At 44.7% G+C, this 18,192-nt stretch overlaps 3 protein-coding genes across 3 annotated transcripts; 2 read left to right on the forward strand and 1 right to left on the reverse strand.

The window, feature by feature from the left end:
• Positions 1-587: 587 nt before the first annotated feature.
• DENR (density regulated re-initiation and release factor) lies at positions 588-8,025 on the reverse strand. The gene is made up of 8 exons (XM_084272187.1): positions 7,892-8,025; positions 6,708-6,822; positions 5,743-5,762; positions 5,384-5,468; positions 4,672-4,755; positions 2,506-2,622; positions 1,299-1,438; positions 588-883 (listed from the first exon to the last, which is right to left on the reverse strand). The coding sequence occupies exons 2-8, from the start codon at positions 6,811-6,813 to the stop codon at positions 839-841; spliced, it is 597 nt and encodes a 198-aa protein (XP_084128313.1). The 5' UTR covers positions 6,814-6,822; positions 7,892-8,025; the 3' UTR covers positions 588-838.
• A 118-nt stretch (positions 8,026-8,143) lies between these two features.
• GPN3 (GPN-loop GTPase 3) lies at positions 8,144-12,056 on the forward strand. Its single transcript, XM_084271984.1, has 8 exons — positions 8,144-8,246; positions 8,333-8,441; positions 8,544-8,711; positions 9,154-9,278; positions 9,920-10,035; positions 10,727-10,823; positions 11,340-11,468; positions 11,823-12,056. The coding sequence occupies exons 1-8, from the start codon at positions 8,199-8,201 to the stop codon at positions 11,883-11,885; spliced, it is 855 nt and encodes a 284-aa protein (XP_084128110.1). The 5' UTR covers positions 8,144-8,198; the 3' UTR covers positions 11,886-12,056.
• Positions 12,057-13,108: 1,052 nt separating this feature from the next.
• ARPC3 (actin related protein 2/3 complex subunit 3) lies at positions 13,109-18,116 on the forward strand. The gene is made up of 7 exons (XM_084272145.1): positions 13,109-13,189; positions 14,192-14,291; positions 15,275-15,351; positions 15,630-15,698; positions 16,012-16,138; positions 16,678-16,772; positions 17,581-18,116. Exons 1-7 carry the CDS (start codon positions 13,184-13,186, stop codon positions 17,641-17,643), a joined length of 537 nt encoding a protein of 178 aa, XP_084128271.1. The 5' UTR covers positions 13,109-13,183; the 3' UTR covers positions 17,644-18,116.
• The last annotated feature ends 76 nt before the right edge of the window (positions 18,117-18,192 follow it).

Consider the following 18,192-nt stretch of genomic DNA (forward strand, 5'->3'; position numbering starts at 1 on the left):
ACAGATTGCACGATGCATCAGCCCCTGGGGTTTCAGCTCATTATGTTTTGCAGTGACATAGAGAGTACTGAACAGATGCCTGAGGCTGTTTACAGAGAGCAGGGCCGTACAGCTGGCACCCCAGCGCACCACTGTGGTCACAAAAACTAGCACCGTTCGCAAATTAGCAGCATGCTAGAAGCAGAAAGCCACTAAAACTGCCTCACCTACAAGGCCAGCAGGGTTCAGAGATGGTTTGGAATTGGGAACACAGGCTAACTGTTTCACAGGCACCGACACATCCCTCAGCGTTTCCACGTAACAAAACAGCTCGGCTGGCAGGACCCTACAACAACCATCTAGCCCGAGTGCCTGACCACTTCAGGATTCATTTTCCTTTAATTGTTAACAAACCTCTAGAATGTTTGTCCAATTCTAAGGTTTTACACAGTTAAATCAGAGGTATGAATTTCTGTATGTTAGCCATGTGCCTAACTTCAGCTCAGCAGAAAGTACAGCAGATGAAAAGCAAACTTTTAATGACTTATGTTATTATTTTCCTGTAAGCCTGTTAGAGGAAAGTAGCTGTAAAGAACACAGAAACTGTATTCAGTGAGGAACAGTAATTTTATTTAAATCTACCTCATGCATAAGCATGATGAAACCCCAATTTAACTTTGGCAAGTATCACAAAAAAAAAAACAAAACCAAAACCAAACCCAAGCAGCCTATACAGAACAGTGAAAATGCCAAGGATACGGGTTCTCCACAGTTTCACTGCAGAGCAAACGGACTTTGAAGCCTCACTTTGGCTACATCATTTATAACCATATCATTAAATAAAGGTAGTCTTTCACTATCACTTCTTGACTTCTCCAAGATCTTCAATGCTATCATCGTCCACCTTGGAAAAAAAGAAAAGGCCAAAACACAACATATTAAGTATACTTTCTTTTTACATGTCTCACCCAATACTTGATACTGTTTAATTTTGCTGTGTTTTAAGAGATTTTTGAATATTATGACAGCAATAGTGATTGCCTGAGTATTCTTACATCAAGGAACAATCCCTGTAGTGTCCGCAGCAGCAGCACTACACAACTAGGGAGTTCGTGTTCCTTGGACAATGGAAAGGACACAACTTCAAGGTCAACCCCTCCCTATATCCTAGTCATTCATAGCAGGAAACCCAACAACTGTTCTTTTTATTTTTTGCACAACAATCAACACTGACAAAGATTAAACCCTTCTTCAAGGCCACCAGACAGTCACAGGCTCTCGTGGAAAACTAGAGTTCTAGAGAAGAAAGGGTTTATTACCTCGGGCCACTTCTCCTGGATCACATCGATAATGTCATCCGTAAAATCCCCCTGAATGATGATTTCATCTTCTCCCGTTACTGAGGCACCACAGGAAAATTTCTGAGCAAAGAACCTTTGTGCTTCCTTAAGATCAATTTCTGTTGATGGGAAAATGGACAGTTTGAGTACAGCCACTGTCAGAAAAGTATTTCCTCAACTTGAAAACCAAAAACCTTCTTTTAACCGGTGACAAAACTAGTGGCAGTTTAAAGTTAAAGCCCTGCTACAGTCTCCATTGAAAGCGCAAGTCAGTTGTTCTCACAGGTAAAGAAAAACAAGCCCCTCTACAAAGCCAGCTCTTCAAGGTAAAAACTGCTCAATACCCTCTACCCATTTTGTTTACACAGGTCCATGCTACACACACTGGCCAGAAAAGCCCATGCAGAGCTCATTAAAAGCCCCTCCAGTTCTGAGCAACTTCCATAGCTATTGGACAGGTTTTTCCATAGAAGTGCCTCAGTGTGTTCCTTTCAGAAATGCATCCCAACAGGTTTTGAGGCTGCCATCCAGCACAATGACACATCCCCAGTTCAGATCAAGCTAGTGCACTTTACTGACCCCTCCAGAACACTGATGCTACACGCTACGTGACAGATCTTGTTAATACAACTGAGGCTACAACTTCCCTTTTTAACAGAATTCAGGATCAATGTGTGAAGGAAGATGTTGTCATAGTTGTCATAAACACCAAGTAGCTGTTTGCAGCTGAACCAAAACTACATGGGACAGTTACTACTTTGGTGATGATTTGACTGCCTTCTAGAAAGGCACTGAAAGCCTTACTTGATCAGTCTCAAGAATAAGTAAAAATAAATGTTGATGGACATACTTACCAGTTTGACTGAAATAAGCATCCTTTTGGAAATAAACATCTTTATAATTCAAGGCAACAGACTACTCCAAAGCCTAACAAGTGAACTGCTATGGCAAAGTCGGTTTCAAAACCAACCCAACTTCCCAGAACCCCGTTTGTTTGCAAACACCGTGGAAATAAAGACTTTAATAATTTATGACTGAGGGCAGACAGTGTACCTTTGGCATGCTTTGGAACTGCTACAAGCACTGTGAGACTTCCACCTTGTACAGGATCACTCAATGTAATACCAGTATCATGAAGTTAAAGGCAAGCACATCTAAACCCAACAAAACCCACATAACAACTCACCAAACGTTGCAAGGCCACATACTCTTGTGACATATTTTTTCTTTGCTCTAGGGATTTTAGCTATTGTAACTTTCTGTGGTACAGTCTTCTTTTTCTGTTTTATCTGACCTCTTCCACCTTTAAAACAAAATATAAGGTTACATAATTAGTTAGAAGGGGTCATACTTAATCAAAAAAAGCATAAAAGGTCAGATTTCAACCCTATAAACAAAGCCACTGCTATCTGTGTTGGTAAACCAAAATAGGTTTTGCAGATTGTCTCACACTGAGGTTTTTTAATTATTATGTAAGAAAGTTTTCATGTCATTGACCTAACAACATACACACACCAAATGTGAGTTCAAGTACAGCTTACACAGCAGAACCCTGCTAGAATTATCAAAAAGGGCTTTCCCCCCACATTTTACTAATCACTGCATTTGGTCTACATTTAACTTCTCTTTCAGGAATTTGTCTTTGGTTGCAATCCTGGGAACAAATTGTTGATGTGCTTCAGGAATTTAACATCCTTAGGGCTTGTGTTCTAGGCAAAACAACTTACATCCACTTACTGGGGTCATAAGGATGTGCCTACTCTGGCTTACGCAGCAGATGAAGTTCTGGATATCCATGCATGACCCCAGTGTGAACCGTGTATCTATACATGAGCTAGCAGAAAACACCATGCCTCTGAAACAGAAGCTAGCTGCCATAGTTGACTGCCAAATTTCCATGTGATTTAACATCATCTTTCTTGCTGTCTGTTTCCAGGCCAACCCAAAGGAACATTTCACACATCAAGTGTTTATTAGTCTGAGCGGGGCATGAAAAGATATATTCCACTCATTAGGATTCTTCAAGTCAGATTAAGATCTCTGCTAACTTTGTATGCACTCATCAAGTTACTCCAGGCTAAGCAAAGCTTCGTGTTCTTGAGCCTTCTTTGCATGAAAACCTAAAGAATTTACGACAAACAAACTAAGCCTTGGTGATGACTTCTTTTCCTAATATGCAGCACTAATTCTACAGCACTCTAGATTAATATTGGTAATTTAAGAAAGTAAATTTCTGTCTTAAAATTACTTCAGTAAATTTCTGCAGTGTCAGAGATAAGTTTTTCCTTGTTTTCCCCTCAACCTCTCTCTTAAGGTGAATCTTATACCATCATACTCAACAACATACTGTATCCTTTCACAAAACTTTACATTCTAGGAGAAAATCCCTAAATATTTTCAGCACTACTATTTTAGAACCAAAAGCCAGGCCAAAAAGTAACCATTCCACCCCACGCAATAAATTCATGTTGAAAGAAAATGTCCTGAAGTCTCTGGTAAAAGCATCCAAGCGACAACATAACACACAGCCTACTGACAAGGTAAACATAACTGGTTGCCCAGACACAGAAATAAAACATCTGCAGTGATACAGGTGGCTTAAAATCTGAATCTTACTGAGTTATTAAGCAGAGTTTTGGAAGCACTACAGACACAACTGACACTCCACAGGCAAATGCAAGTTAACAATCCCCAGCATTCTAATTTAAGGTAGAAAGTATGTTCATCAGTTAAATAGAAAGAACTCCAATGACAGAAGGTAAGAGTGTGTTTAAATTGTTTCATGTATTCCGTATTTTTCAAAGGTGGGGTTTGTAAATGTTATTCCTTAGTATTGCTGGGAAGAGACGTAGCTGTTAATGAAGGCAGAGGTGACAGGATTTGGTTTTGTACTTTTAACACTGTTCAGTGAATACTGAACAGAGGAGGGGTGGGAGGAAAGAAGGCAAGAGCGGCATCATGAGGCATTAACAGAGGAAAGCAGTCTTTGTTCTACCCTGCAGGCAGCCTGTAAACTGCTGTTAAACAGGGCAGACACAAGCACTCTGCAAGGCAAGCCAGCTGATTTCAGGCTGAGAAGAATTACAGCCCGAATGTGTGCAATAGCAATGACAGGAGCAATGAGCACACAATGCAGGTCATCTTCCACTTGCTGTTAGTGCTATCCAGTTTTATCATTGGCATATATATCACTGCACTAACTCTGCTACCACTGCAAGAAAGATATTCAGTATCTTTTGTGCTGAGTCAAAGCACAGCAAGCACCCAAAAGGCAAGGGATCCTTGTGTGACAGAGTCCAGCTGAGAAAGGAACACCCCAAACCAGTACCGCAATCAACTACTTAGACCTTGCCTCTCTTTTGCTTCTTCTTCTCTTCCTCTTCTCCTGCAGTTCCTTGGCCTTCTCCAACCCCAGCTTCCTGCTTAGGTGAATTTTCTTTCATACATCAAGCAAGGTGTTGGGAGAAGAAAGAGAACAAAATTAGTGGTCGGAAACCACAGCCTTACAGGAACAGGAAACGAGGAACAGTGATGGTTTGCTGTAGCTGTGAACTCTTTGCTTAAGTGCAGCAGGGCCTTGACTGAAGCAGGTTACATTTCATTATAGCACTTATGCAAATTAGACCCCAGAAAAGCCTTAGCTCAATGATACAGTTTCTTCACATAATTTCAACAGAAATTAATGACAGCGTTAATACTGACATTCCAAATGCACATCAAGTTCCTTATTACTAACGAGCTCTCCTCTGGCCACCCACAGCAGACTGCACAGACATAAAATCCACTAAACTAATTTGGATGGGGAACAAGTACACGGGTGACTGGTTACAGCAGGAACCTTAATAAAGCTCAAACATTACAAGCAAGACTACACATTGTCTGTTCAGTGTTCCCTGACCTTATCAAGAACATTTTCAAAGCACCTAAGAGCACAGTAGACTCCCAAGAAAACAATTCACTTTCACACTTGATGCAGCAGGGAAGAGATGAGGACTGGACATGCTCAGAGATTCCTGACTATGTCTAAGGGCACGTAGCAGTTAGAAAACAGAAAAGATTCTCACCTACTGTGAGTTTTGCAAACTCATCTGGAAAATTCTTTTCTAACCACTGTCTGCATTTAGTCACATCAGGCATGTATTCGCAGTACTAGAGGAGAAAGGGCATATGAATGTTGTTAGTGGAGTAACTACAAAATACCTCACAAACAAATACACCAGAATACATTTGCTACTTCTGAGCTGTTTCTCCTTAAGATGACTGAATTAGACTAGTGCAGAAGAAACCCTGTGTCATCCTAAAGATGACAGTGGCCAAAACATAGAACTGTCACAATTAAGCCAGGAAAGATCAGAATCATCAGCCAGGAATAACAGGACAGAAAGAAGAAAAGTAGACAACAGCAACAACAAAATGAACTCACCTCTGTTGGCAATGAGCAGACTGGAGAAAAAAGGGAAGAAAAACAATAGATTACAAAAAAGAAGCTCCCCACTTACAGACTTGTGTTAAATTAAGAATGATATTTTAAACTTAAGGATGACTTTGTACATCATAACTTCTGGTTATAATCACACATTGACTCAAAAAAGATCACTTTATTGATACCACTCCCCACTGGAATTTTTCTCTCATTAGACATTTGCTCACCCGCTCTGCATTAGGACAAAACTACCACAGCAAGGGCAGCCAGTTCATGAAGGAAGGGGATGGCTACAGCTTTAGGAAAAGTTACAGAACGAAACACCAGCTCTACCTGAGGCAAAAGATACACCTCACAAATCACCAGGTGATTTGGTTAGCTTTCCTTTTTCCAAGAGGTGTCAATACCCAGAAGAGGGGCTTGGCCCCCCAAAAAACCAATTTCATGCACAGCAGGGATTCTTTCCTAATCCCCCCCAACTGCACTCAAGCCCACAGCAGAACAGCACATGTATCTAAAAACCATGCCTGGCAAGATGATTTACTTCCCTTTAAATTTTGTCCACACAACTATGAATGCAATGGGCAAGGAACAACTCTAAACACAGCACAGCAATTACTGTCGTGAATTCTAACTTTATTTCTCATCACCACAGAAATGTGAAGAGGCTTTCTGCAGGGAGAGATCTCTGCTCAACAGTTCACAGTCCCAGCACCACTCCCGCTCATGTAACTTTCACACAGAGAAAGCTGTCTGTCCCTTCTTCTCTCAGGGGGAAGACCCCCTACCAGAAACTCTTTAGATAAAATACACAACACAGCCTGCTTCTGAAAGATCAATCTGGTCCAGCTTCTCAAGAAAAGCTGAGCAAAAGCAAATCTCTGATTCTCTCAGTCTTCCTCCTAGGCTGCCCTCACAAACAGCACACTGTAAGAATCATGGACAACTACCCCTTCAGCACTTGCCTCCGCAGTAGAGAACCCGAAGAGGATAGTCGCCATCTGACCTGGCACCGCTCCTTACATCTCCTCTGCAGTCAGGGACCACAGGCTCAGCTACATCTGTGGCCATGTCACAAGCCTGGAGGTCACAGGACAGAAAAGAATCAGGACCCACGTTCCGAGTTATTCAGATCATTCAGGTTATTTCTCAACAAGAATCCCAGAGAGCGATGGATCCCAAAGAAAACAGATGCAAGCCTAAGAAGAGCAGGAGAGATCAGGGAGTAAAAATCAGCAGTGAAGAAACAATGAAAAGGTATGGAAGAAATGGCTGTAAAGGATAGCCAGCAGTATGGATCTCTAGCACACAGGAGGGGGAAAACCAACCCACCAAAGTGCCACAAAACACAGTGCAAAATGCAGAAAGACCTGCAAGACCGACACAGGGGATTAAAGAACACGGTGGGTTAAGTGAAACATGAGGTATCACGTTAAATCGGTGGCATAGAACAGTGGGTACACTGAGGAGGGGGTTGGAGGGGGACACACCAGGGACTGAAGAGTCACAATCTGATCCTGGGACAGTGGCAAAAATCCGAAAGGCCACAACCGAAGCAAGCCCAGCCCAACCCACTAACACAGTTAACAATGGTTCACATGCAATGGGTCACACACAATGGGTTCCACGCCGTGGTTCACATGCATGCGTCTTCAGGCAAGGGGCTTAGAAGACAGAAGTCAACAGGAAAGGGGGTTGCGACGCCCAAGAAGCCCCCAGGCCCGCGTGTGCAGGCGGCTGGGAGCCAGGACGCGGTGCCCGGGCAGCGCCCAGAGCCGTGAGGAAACACCAGCTCGCCTGAGGCCGTGGGGCGGCGGGGAAAGGCGGCAAAGGGTCGCAGCGAGGGGAAGGACGCTGGGGTGCCCATGGAGACCCCAAACCGGGGGGAGGGCGATCGGCAGCGGGGGACGAAAGCGCGGCCCGGCCGCGGGCAGGGCGCTGGGGTAGCGGGCGCGGTGAGGATCAAAGGCACAGCGGGAGGGGGGCAGCTCAGGGGAAGGAGGGTGCCGGGCGCCTGAGGGGGTGTCGAGGGACAGCAGGCGCGGGGAGGCAGAGCTGGAGGAGAGGGAGAGGAAAGGCGTCGGGGAAGGGCGCTGGGAGCCGCGGGGGAGGGAGGCTGGGACGGGGCGGCGGCGGAGCGCGGCGTTACCGGGAGGCCCCTCAGGCCGCTCCGGCTCCTGCTGCTCCTCCTCCGGCGGCAGCGGCAGCGGCGGCTCCCACGCACCGCGCGGCACGTGCGCCCTCCCCAGCGCCGCCGACGCCGTCTCGCGAGACCCGCGCGCCACCGGGGACCCGCGCGGCGTGACAGGCTTGAGCCCGCCGGCTTTCCGTACCCAGGGAGGGCGGGCGCGCCATAGGCTACCGCGGGCGCGTGACCAGGCCGAGCTACGGGACGTCGGAGCGGCCAGTCGCCTCCGCTTCGCCGTTGCGCGGAGGCCGCCGGCCGGCCCGGCGCCATGCCCCGATACGCGCAGCTGGTGATGGGCCCGGCGGGCAGCGGGAAGGTGAGGCGGCGGGGCAGGAGGGGAGCGGCGGGGGGAGGGAGGGGAGGTGTCGGCGGCCCCTGACGGTGTGCGTATGTCCCTTGCAGAGCACGTACTGCTCCACCATGGTGCAGCACTGCGAGGCGCTGGGCCGCTCCGTGCAGGTGGTCAACCTGGACCCGGCGGCCGAGCACTTCAGCTACCCCGTCATGGCAGGTGAGCGGCGGCGGGCGGCCTGCGGCGGCCTCCGGGCACCCCCGTAAACCAAACGAAGCGCAACCGCCCCCTGTGTGTGTGTCTGTGTGTGTCTTGTTCCAGACATCCGTGAGTTAATAGAGGTGGATGATGTCATGGAAGACGAATCCTTGCGGTTCGGCCCCAACGGCGGCTTGGTGTTCTGCATGGAATACTTCGCCAATAACTTGAACTGGCTGGAGGAGAGCCTCGGGCACGTGGAGGATGACTATATACTGTTTGACTGCCCAGGTAGGGAGATGTCAGTGCTCTGGTAACTCTGGCATGTTCAGTATAAAATCTGTGGTGATTTTTTTTCATCGCCTGTGCGCCTTCACACTTCCTGGGGGGAGAGTTTAGCATTAGGAACAGCTGTCAGGGTCACTTTTAGGTGTTTCAGAAGCAAACTTGGTCCCAGGATAATCTGAGGGGCTGCACTGACGTCTGGCAGCATCCTGTGGTGTGGGGACATGATGGCAGCTGGTACCCAACACTAGCTGGAGCTCCGGGGAGGAGTAAACCCTTTCATTTCTGTTCCACTTTTCCACCATAAATTCATCCCAATAGTTAGAGATGTCCAAAAAATGCTTTTTATCAGCTTTTATTTATATTAAGTGCAATGCCTGTATTTATATAGCTAACTGTTGCTGTTGGCATCACATTTCTGCTTACTAACATCCCAAGTGTGCCCCAGGTCAGATCGAGCTCTATACGCACCTGCCAGTGATGAAACAGCTGGTGGAGCAGCTGCAGCAGTGGGAATTCCGTGTCTGTGGAGTTTTTCTCGTGGATTCTCAGTTTATGGTGGAGTCTTTTAAGGTACCTATTTGAAACCTCTTGCAAAAGTTCATAAAGAACAATAAATCTGAGCAACTTCAGGAGCTGGGTTTGTTTAGCTCAGAGGAAAGGATGCTAAGCTGTGGGAGATCTGATCACTGTCTTCGGACAGGTTGCAGCAATGGAAATTCCAGCTGGGTGTAAAGAAGAGAATCCTGCACTGTGAGAGTGTGCAGAGATTGTGTATAGTGTACGTTCTATGGAGTTACTCAGATCTTGAGAGGGCAAAACCCCTGAGCACCCTGATCTGACTTTGAAACTGGCTCTGGTTTGAACCAGATAACTTCCCAAAGTCCCTTCCAACCTAAATTCTGCGATTCCATGAGAGCTTTTGCAGATCTGGAGAGAGAGCAGGTCACTTCCCCCATCTAGCAGGAAGAATCCTGAGATGGGCTTTGAGTGTTGTAGTGACCTTTTCAGTGGCAGGTCCAGATTTGAGGCTCTGGAATTAAGACAACAGATGGGAAGCTCTGCACCTCCCTTTTCCAGCAGAACTAAGGACTCTCCACTCTGCCTCCTCATGTCAGTGTTTCATGTATTCACTAGATTTTGTCTGTGGTAGTGTGTGCTGCATGTTTGTGTTGTGTTTTATGTACTTGACATCATTTTTCATATTCCTTAAGTTTATCTCTGGAATTCTGGCAGCACTCAGTGCAATGATATCTTTAGAGATTCCACAGATTAACATCATGACCAAAATGGATTTGCTGAGCAAGAAAGCCAAGAAGGAGATAGAAAAGTAAGTTAAAAAAGATTACTTTCTCTGTAGTGTAAGATCTTCAGGTAAACTTCACCCAAAACTCAGTCTAATATTTCCCCTAATTAAAACATAGTTTGCAATGGGAGAAGACATTTGTTTTATATGAAACAGTCTTTAGATGTCTGGATAGGATGCTTACAAGTTAGTCAGTCAAAAAGCTAGCTCCTTGTTTGTGCATATCTGGGGTTTTCTGTTGATAATTATCTTGGAAGATTTAGATCATTCTGAATGACATTGCAGGGTACTGATTCAATGAAAGGTAATAATGCTGAATAGATTGATGTAGAAGTAGCTTAAGGGTACTGCACTTCAAAACCTACACTGGAGGTGATTCTATTTTTTAATACTGAATTACTTAAGTGCTACTTTTACATTTGTGCTAAAATTATTAGTTTTTCCCTGTGGTCTTGCTCAAAGCATTGTGGGTATACTGAAGTGTATTAGCAAAAGGAGAAAAACCCCAAATCCCTTCTGTTGTTTTTACTAGCAATTATAATCTGAGATATACTTCACAAAAACTATTTCAAAACATTTTAAGTTCTGATATGAAGCTGGCTCACTCAGATCACAGAATGATAGATGGGTTTGGTTACTGTCTAAAAGCACAATGACTCACTTGCTCTCTGGCCAAGGATTATTTCGATGTTAACGATGATTTTGTTTCTCCCAGATACTTAGATCCAGATATGTATTCTATGATTGACGATTCTACAAATATACTGAAAAGCAAAATGTTTAAAAAACTGACTAAGTCTATATGTGGATTGGTAGGTACCTTGTTTTTTAACTGGTAACCTTAAGTGTTCTTTATAAGCCATACTGTATGGTTGCTGCCTGGATTGCTGTTACAGATAATGTATGTAATACCATAGTTCTCCCCCCTTTGCCCCAAAATGATGTATTTACCTACCAGACTTACTAACAAAGCCAGGATCTAAGAGATTCTCAGGCACATGAGCATTTTCTTTGCCTGTTTTAACTCAGGTTTTGATTTCTTCAGATTAGCGCAAGGTCCTTGGTACTAACACTTGGATTGCAGCCATAACATCTTCTGTCGGTCCTGTTCTTCGGTGGTTTTGGATGACAGATGTGCAGAACTTAGGACTGACAGCCAGGTGTTCCGTGTGGGGAAGTGCCATTGGTTTGCAGACCAAGATTTACATGGTATTTCAGGAGTCCAGACAAGGAACATAAGTGTGGTTTAAGGAAGAGGCTTAGGGTGCTGTGATTGGGAACTACCTTGCTGCATTTTCTTCCTAACATCCTCTGAACCTCTCCTCTAGATTGATGACTATGGAATGGTTCGATTTATTCCTTTTGATCGCTCTGACGAGGAAAGTATAAACATAGTTCTGCAGCACATAGACTGTACCATTCAGTATGGAGAAGATCTTGAATTTAAAGAACCAAAGGTAAGGTACTTCTGATGATAAGATGAAAAATTCAAAAGGATTCATGAGTCATAATGTAAATATGTTCTTTGCCTTGCTAATAAGTTACTGTCTTATGGTTTGAAGCAAGATGTCTTTTAGTCTTCCAAGCCCTGTCTAATTTTCAGCTCATAAATCCTAAGGAAAAGTGCTTTTATTCCATTTTTAGATTCAGTTTTGTATCTGGATCTCGATTTTGACCTATACAGTCTCAACTTCAGAAAGTTTTGCTACATGTTTTAGACATTGTTCCTGTTGTGCTTTCTTAAATGAAGCAGCACTGAACAGTCACTAAGGAAAAGTCAGGTTTTACCTTTTTTGTTTTCTTTTTGGCAGGAATGTGAAGAAGATAAATCTGCTCTTGTGGATGAATACTTTCAAGATCACGTGGATGAGTGAATATGGATTGTCAAAAACGGGAGGACAATAGCTTGCTTGTGTATACAAATGAAAAACAAAACCCACCCCTGCACAAATATGTTTGATGTTTTATCTGTAAAATAACATATTTATAGTGAAATAAGTTGTATGACCTCATAACTATTTTAATAAAGTTTTTATTCTTATGCATATCTGTGATAAAATACATAGGCTAACGTTAGGCACAGAAAAGTTCCCCATGTAGAGATATATAGGAATGAACAAAATCTACTTGTTTACAAAAGAGGCAAAGCCAAATGCTAGTATGTTGTCATAAGTATTTATCTTCAGAACTGAGCTGTTAGTTTCATTATTAGATGAGATTGAGAATTGTTTCATGATACTGCGCATTTCTAAAGCCTTACTCCCTGCTCCATACAATCACCTGAAAGTTGTGAGATTTCAGACACCCATTGCAGTTGCCAGGAAGATGTGAAAAAAAAAAAAAATCAGCTCTTCAGAGCTTTAAAACATGGGTCCAAAAGCCATTAATATATTTCCTTTTCTAATAGTTCTGGTGTAGGTTAACCTCGAGATGAGGCAAATTTTATAACGATGCGGAGCTAATCACATAATGGCAGGACCTGACCTGGCTGAACTAAACCATCCAAACGGCGTGGATAGGGTTGGATGGGACCTCAAGAGACCATCGAGTCCAACCCCCTGCCAAAGTAGGTTCCTTAGGACAGAAAAACATTGGAAAACTTTGGTGACTCAACTCACCTCCAGACGCATCATGCCCATGGCACGTCCAAAGGACAAGACCCAGCCCCACTTAGATCACTTCGACTCACCTTCCGCATCACTCTGGCTTCTCTCTGACTCATCCCATGCGTCATTTACCAGGGAATGAATTCAACATGCTGGATCAAACAAAGGTCGTGGCTTGATACTTAGCAGGAGTGTGCAGCTTCCAACACCGCATCCCTCGGAACAGTGTGCTTCCTTACACCTGCGCTTTGCACGCCGGGTCTGAGCTCACCCCTGTCACCGAGGAAGCCAGGTGTCAGGGACCGAGGAGGGTCACTTGCAGTGTCGGCCGCGGCAAAGGGGGCAGCGGGCTGCACAGCAAACAAGTCCCCGTCTGTTCTCAAAGGCCTTCTCGGTGCCGGCAGCGCCCCGGCAGCAGCGGCGCCTCCCAGGGCGGCGCAGGCCCCGTCTCGCACCGCCTCTGCCGCCTCATTTCCTGCAGCGCAGGCCGAGGAGGAAGCGCTGCTGCCAGCTTCTCCCGGCTCCCCTCCTGCCCGGCCCCGCTGAACCGCGTCCTGCCCTTCGAGATGCCGGTGAGGGGACTTGGCCAGCCGGTGCTCGGCCTGGCCCTGATGGCGGGGAGTGAGGGCAAGAGGGTTTGGGACAGAGGGGCCGAGTCGGCCCGGGCGGCTGCGACCCTGGGCTGGGGGAAGGGAGCTTGGCTGCCGGGGGCGGCTGTGTGTGGGGGAAAGAGGCTGCAGCTGCGGGGAGTCCAGCTGAGAGCAGGGAATTGCTGTGAGGGGGGTGCTGCCAGGCCAGCGCCCTCTTCTTCCTCCTCCTCTTCCTGCCAGGGATCCACCCGCGCTCGGAGGGCGGCAGCCCCTGGACCCAGCGAGAGAGGAGGTGGCAAAAGCTATGCTGTGCTCTGGCTTTGTTCACGCCACCTTCCTCGGGTTGAAATAAAGCGATTTTTTTTTCAGCTAGGGGATGATTTTTTACACACATAAACCCAGTTGCATGCCCCCTCTCCCCCCCCCAAAAATCCCACCCTGGGCCCTGAGGGGATGAAGGCTTCCCGGTGACCCAGCACAGCACAGTGGGGATGTTTGGGAAGTGCCTAAAACTAAGCCCATCAGTTTTTAAAAATGTCTTTTCCAGGAGGAATCTGTCATGTGAAGAAAGGTGTGGTGGTTTGTTTTTAATGCCTAACTTTCAACGAGCTGTGTGGTGCCCCATAACTCAGGCAGGGGAGCAGGGCTCTTACCCCTTGGTGCCGTGGAGAACAGGGTTTGGCAGCCTGGGATGAGGCAGCATACGCAGACCAGCCATACTAGTTTCACTCTTTGTCTCTCACCGCTATGACCATAAGTAGTCCCAGTGACGAAGCTTTCAGTCATCTTCACTGGAATGGCACTGAGATGTGAGCCTAATTAGAAAACAGCGATTGTTTGCAAGGAAAAATTGCCAGAAGCATCATTAACTAACTAACTAACAGACTCCTGTCTGATGAAGACATGGGGGAGATACGTGATCGGATGTGGAAATGTGTATTTTTGGTAGCATTAATAACCAGTCTTCCTGCCCCATCTATATAGGCTTACCACTCAACTTTAATGGACTCCGACACCAAACTAATTGGGAACATGGCACTGTTACCCATCAGAAGCCAGTTCAAAGGCCCAGCACCTCGGGAAAGTAAGTTTATAATTTCTGAAAACCTGCCTGCATATAGCTTAGCATCATCCCGTGGTTTGCTCCAGCCCTAGGAAGAGTGATGAGAGGACTCATGGGTTGGAAATGGAAGAAAAAGGTTTTAAAATACTTAGGCTGTGCAAAGAATAGAAAATAATTGTGTACAGATAAATTTTCACCGTGGTTAAACCGGTTGTTTCAATGATTAAAACCTACAGTTCCTATTCTTGTGCTGCTTCCTGTGTTTCACTGTACTCTTTAGTAGGGTTTGAGGAAGACATGGTGGTGTGAACTGTGACAGCTGTCAGAGGAAGTGGAGGTTTAACTACAGAGAACTTGGGCTTTGGCACTGCAGCTGAAGCAGTTCGGCTGTTCTAAAGGACGAGGAGTAGTTTTGGCAGCACTTTAGGGTGGGAGGCTACAGAAATTGAAATTAAATTACTAGCAGGGTCCCCAGGCAGCCTGGAATAGATTCCCCATCAGCATGTGAAGTAGTGCTTCCTGGCCTTGATATCCCCCAGTAATGTGTGGTGGTTCAGTTGAGAGAGGAGACATAAAGGAAATGTTCCTGGATTTAAGCAGTCTCAGATGGTAGCAAAAGCAGGTGAAAGTCACAAGTAACCTTGACACTATTGTTCTGCTCCCTTCTCTTTTTTTTTTTTGATAATTAAATTTGTGTGACTGTGGTGTTATGCTTTGTCCAAAAACATTTTTGTGTCCTGACTTTTATGGTGATAAAACTCTGGTGAGTTACTCAACTGGTAGAAAAGTGGGAAACTGCTGAATTGCTGCCGTTGTTGAAGTGGGGTCTGAGCTCACTAGTGGTTCACACAGCAGTGACTGTTTTCTGCTTCTGCTTTTTGTAAATACCAAGGTTTTGCCTTCACAGGAATCGTTGTTGATGTATTTCTGTGAGTCTAAGTTATAACCAAATATAGTATAATGGCACACTGTTTAACTCTGTATTTCTTTTTTTTTGTTGTTAGCTAAGGACACAGATATTATAGATGAAGCCATCTATTACTTCAAAGCTAATGTCTTCTTCAAAAACTATGAAATTAAGGTAATTATTTTAGATGCTGTACAGCTAATAGTTCTTTGGAGAGTTGCTGCTGTGAATAGAAATGTATCTTTGATTAAACAGTTCTCTAGCAAAAACTCCCCTTCCTCCCATTTTAATGTTTGAAGTTGGGTAGATGTCATGAATTGCAAGTTCCTCTCTCATGGGGAAATTGTAGGCTAGAATGGCCTGAACTTGTTCCTGTTTCAAACTTCAGCAGTTGCATAAAATCTCACTCAGTTTAAGAGTGGCTGAAGCCTGTGCTTGCTTTTGTTTTGCAGAACGAGGCTGACAGAACGCTGATCTACATAACTCTCTACATTTCTGAGTGCTTGAAAAAGCTGCAAAAGGTAAGAAAAGTGACTTTCTGCAGAGGAAGGAAACTGAGTCTGTTCTGGGGATTGTGTTCAAGAAAGGGTTTGTTGATGTTCTCCTGACAGTGGCACAAATAATCCTGTTCACCCCAGTACTAGTTGTCAGAGCCACAGGTACTCCGAGGCTGTGGATCTCCGGAGATACGTTGTGTTGCTGTTCTTGATGAGTTTATTTATATAATATATAATTAATAATGAGTTTCTATAATATTAAATATATATATTTAGGTCTAACGCTCCATCCACTTTGGTTTTGACTATTAAGCCATTGTTTCCCTGGTTCTTCCAGTGTAACTCCAAAGGCCAAGGAGAGAAAGAAATGTACACGCTAGGAATCACTAACTTCCCTATCCCTGGGGAGCCTGGCTTCCCGCTTAATGCCATTTACGCCAAACCTGCCAACAAACAGGAGGAAGGTAAGGCTAATTCAGGACCTCTGAAGGCTTCCTTGGGCTCAGCCTTTCCTAGCTGCATTTTGTGACTGTAAACTAAAAAGATTGCCATTAAAACCGAATCTTCTGAATCAGCAATTCTGCCTTCTGGGGATGGCAGAAGCCGGATTTTCTGACCTCAGGGGCCCAGTGACTCCCCTGGATCCACAGATCCAACAGAACAAATGAATGAGGGTCTGAGTCTGCCTTTTGCATCAACATAAGCACTAACTAAACCCTGTAATGCCACACAGGCTAACTGCTGCACTGGCAGAATAGAAAACTCACAACAACAAATAAAGGTAACAGAAGAAAACAGTTTGGATGATACTTTTTACTGGTACAAGTATAAAAATCCCAAGTATGGGTATATATTGAGCAAACCAACTCAGCCAGTCAGGGTGTGGATGGGAAAACCTCAGGCTTTGTGCTTTAAGCAGTGATAGCTGATGCTCCTCTGTTAAATTCAGTTTGACTTTGGTGCTGCCTCGGCTTACGCTGCTTTTCCCTGCGCTGCGTTTCAGAGGTGATGAGGGCCTACCTGCAGCAGCTGCGGCAAGAAACCGGCCTTCGCCTTTGTGACAAAGTATTCGATCCTCAGAGTGACAAGCCGAGTAAGGTAAGGGTTCAGGGTGATTGCCACGGATTTAATGAGAGGCTTGGTGTGGGTTTTTTTGGGAAGAAGTGAGACAACAGGGTGAGGGATCAGGTGTGGGTCCCTTTGGCACAAGCTTCCCTGGTTTTACAAGGCTAGGCAAATAGCAGGCTGCAAGTCATCAGTACATCTAATCTGTAATGTGGTAAGGCAGTGAGTGCCAATTCGGGTCAGTTTAAAAAGCAGAGCAGTAATAAGTGGTGTCTGGTTCAACTCTTCAAAGTATTATACAGCTGCTGCTGGCTACGTTTTCAAACAGAAATTCACAGGCCTGAGAGATGCTGTTTATCTTCCCAGGCAGTTCTGATTTGATAGCTTCTTTGAAGTAGACCATTTTGCCTCATGTCCAGATTTAAAAGGAAAAAACAGCTAATCAGTGAATGAACCACCTCCTGACTGTTCGTATGTTTCATGTGTAAATGTGGCTGCACTTAATATTGAAATTATTTAGGCTAATTAGTTTCAAAGACTTAGCTTTGTGATGCATCTCTTGTTTATAATTATATTGGAATAACCAGTAAAAATAAAGTAACAGAAATAAGAAAGAATGTCCTGTGTTGATTCAGTGTTCTATATTACAAGTTCACTGGGTCCATTCCTCTCCTCTCATTCACCTAAATTCCAGTAGAAACCAGTGTGGAAAACTCTATGTGCAAAGCTGGAACCTCAACATTTGGTATTTGTCAGAGGATGAATTCTTTGAAGTTGCTATTTTGTTTATCACGTGGAAAACGCTTCTGAGTGTTTTTTGACTTTGTACTTTCTTCTGCAGTGGTGGATCTGCTTTGTGAAGAGACAGTTCATGAACAAGAGTCTGTCAGGACCTGGGCAGTGAAGAGGCAAAGTAGCACTAACATTAAGCATTTCCACAGCAAGGTGTTTTAAGTATTTTGCCTTTGTTCTGGATACGTTTTGTACCAAGGAAGATTTAAATGCTTATGAAGAATAAAAAAGAAAAAAAGAAAAAAAACCAAACCAACACAGAAACAGTCAATGAGTGTGAAAAGGGAGCGTGAAAAGATAATTTGCATAGTGTAAGCAAATATTATTGAGCTGGTGATTAATCAGTGATTTCTTAATATGCTGTTTCAGATGCAAGCTGCTTTGCTATCAGTGGCTACAGCTAGCATTGAAAACAGGGCTTGTATTTAAGAGAAGAAATGGGTGCGACTGTGGGGCAGGGGTAGCTGTGTAATTGCTCTACTGGCTAGAGTCTCAGTATCGTATGTCCATGAAAACATACCTCTCACGCTGTGTCGTAAAGTGCAGTGATTTTTACCTTGTTTTCAATAAACTTAGCTTGTTATTAATGTGGTAACTGCTTTATGTCTTATGGATAGCCCTCAAAGAGAACAGAGTTTTGGTTTTTGTGAGAGGACCATGC

Source organism: Gallinula chloropus (genome assembly GCF_964237585.1).
Source record: "Gallinula chloropus genome assembly, chromosome: 17".
Lineage (NCBI taxonomy): Eukaryota > Metazoa > Chordata > Aves > Gruiformes > Rallidae > Gallinula > Gallinula chloropus.

Excerpts from the sequence above, each read along its gene's own strand:
- ARPC3 (XM_084272145.1), top strand. Across the intron at positions 15,699-16,011 it reads GCTTGAAAAAGCTGCAAAAG|TGTAACTCCAAAGGCCAAGG; the intron begins GTAAGAAAAGTG and ends TGGTTCTTCCAG. Across the intron at positions 16,139-16,677 it reads TGCCAACAAACAGGAGGAAG|AGGTGATGAGGGCCTACCTG; the intron begins GTAAGGCTAATT and ends GCTGCGTTTCAG.
- DENR (XM_084272187.1), bottom strand. The coding sequence starts at position 6,813 with ATGGCCACAGATGTAGCTGAGCCTGTGGTCCCTGACTGCAGAGGAGAT. Across the intron at positions 2,623-4,671 it reads GAAGAAGAAGCAAAAGAGAG|GTGGAAGAGGTCAGATAAAA; the intron begins GCAAGGTCTAAG and ends TTTGTTTTAAAG. Across the intron at positions 1,439-2,505 it reads ATGTGGCCTTGCAACGTTTG|AAATTGATCTTAAGGAAGCA; the intron begins GTGAGTTGTTAT and ends TCCCATCAACAG.
- GPN3 (XM_084271984.1), top strand. The coding sequence starts at position 8,199 with ATGCCCCGATACGCGCAGCTGGTGATGGGCCCGGCGGGCAGCGGGAAG. Across the intron at positions 9,279-9,919 it reads TTATGGTGGAGTCTTTTAAG|TTTATCTCTGGAATTCTGGC; the intron begins GTACCTATTTGA and ends ATATTCCTTAAG. Across the intron at positions 10,036-10,726 it reads GCCAAGAAGGAGATAGAAAA|ATACTTAGATCCAGATATGT; the intron begins GTAAGTTAAAAA and ends TGTTTCTCCCAG.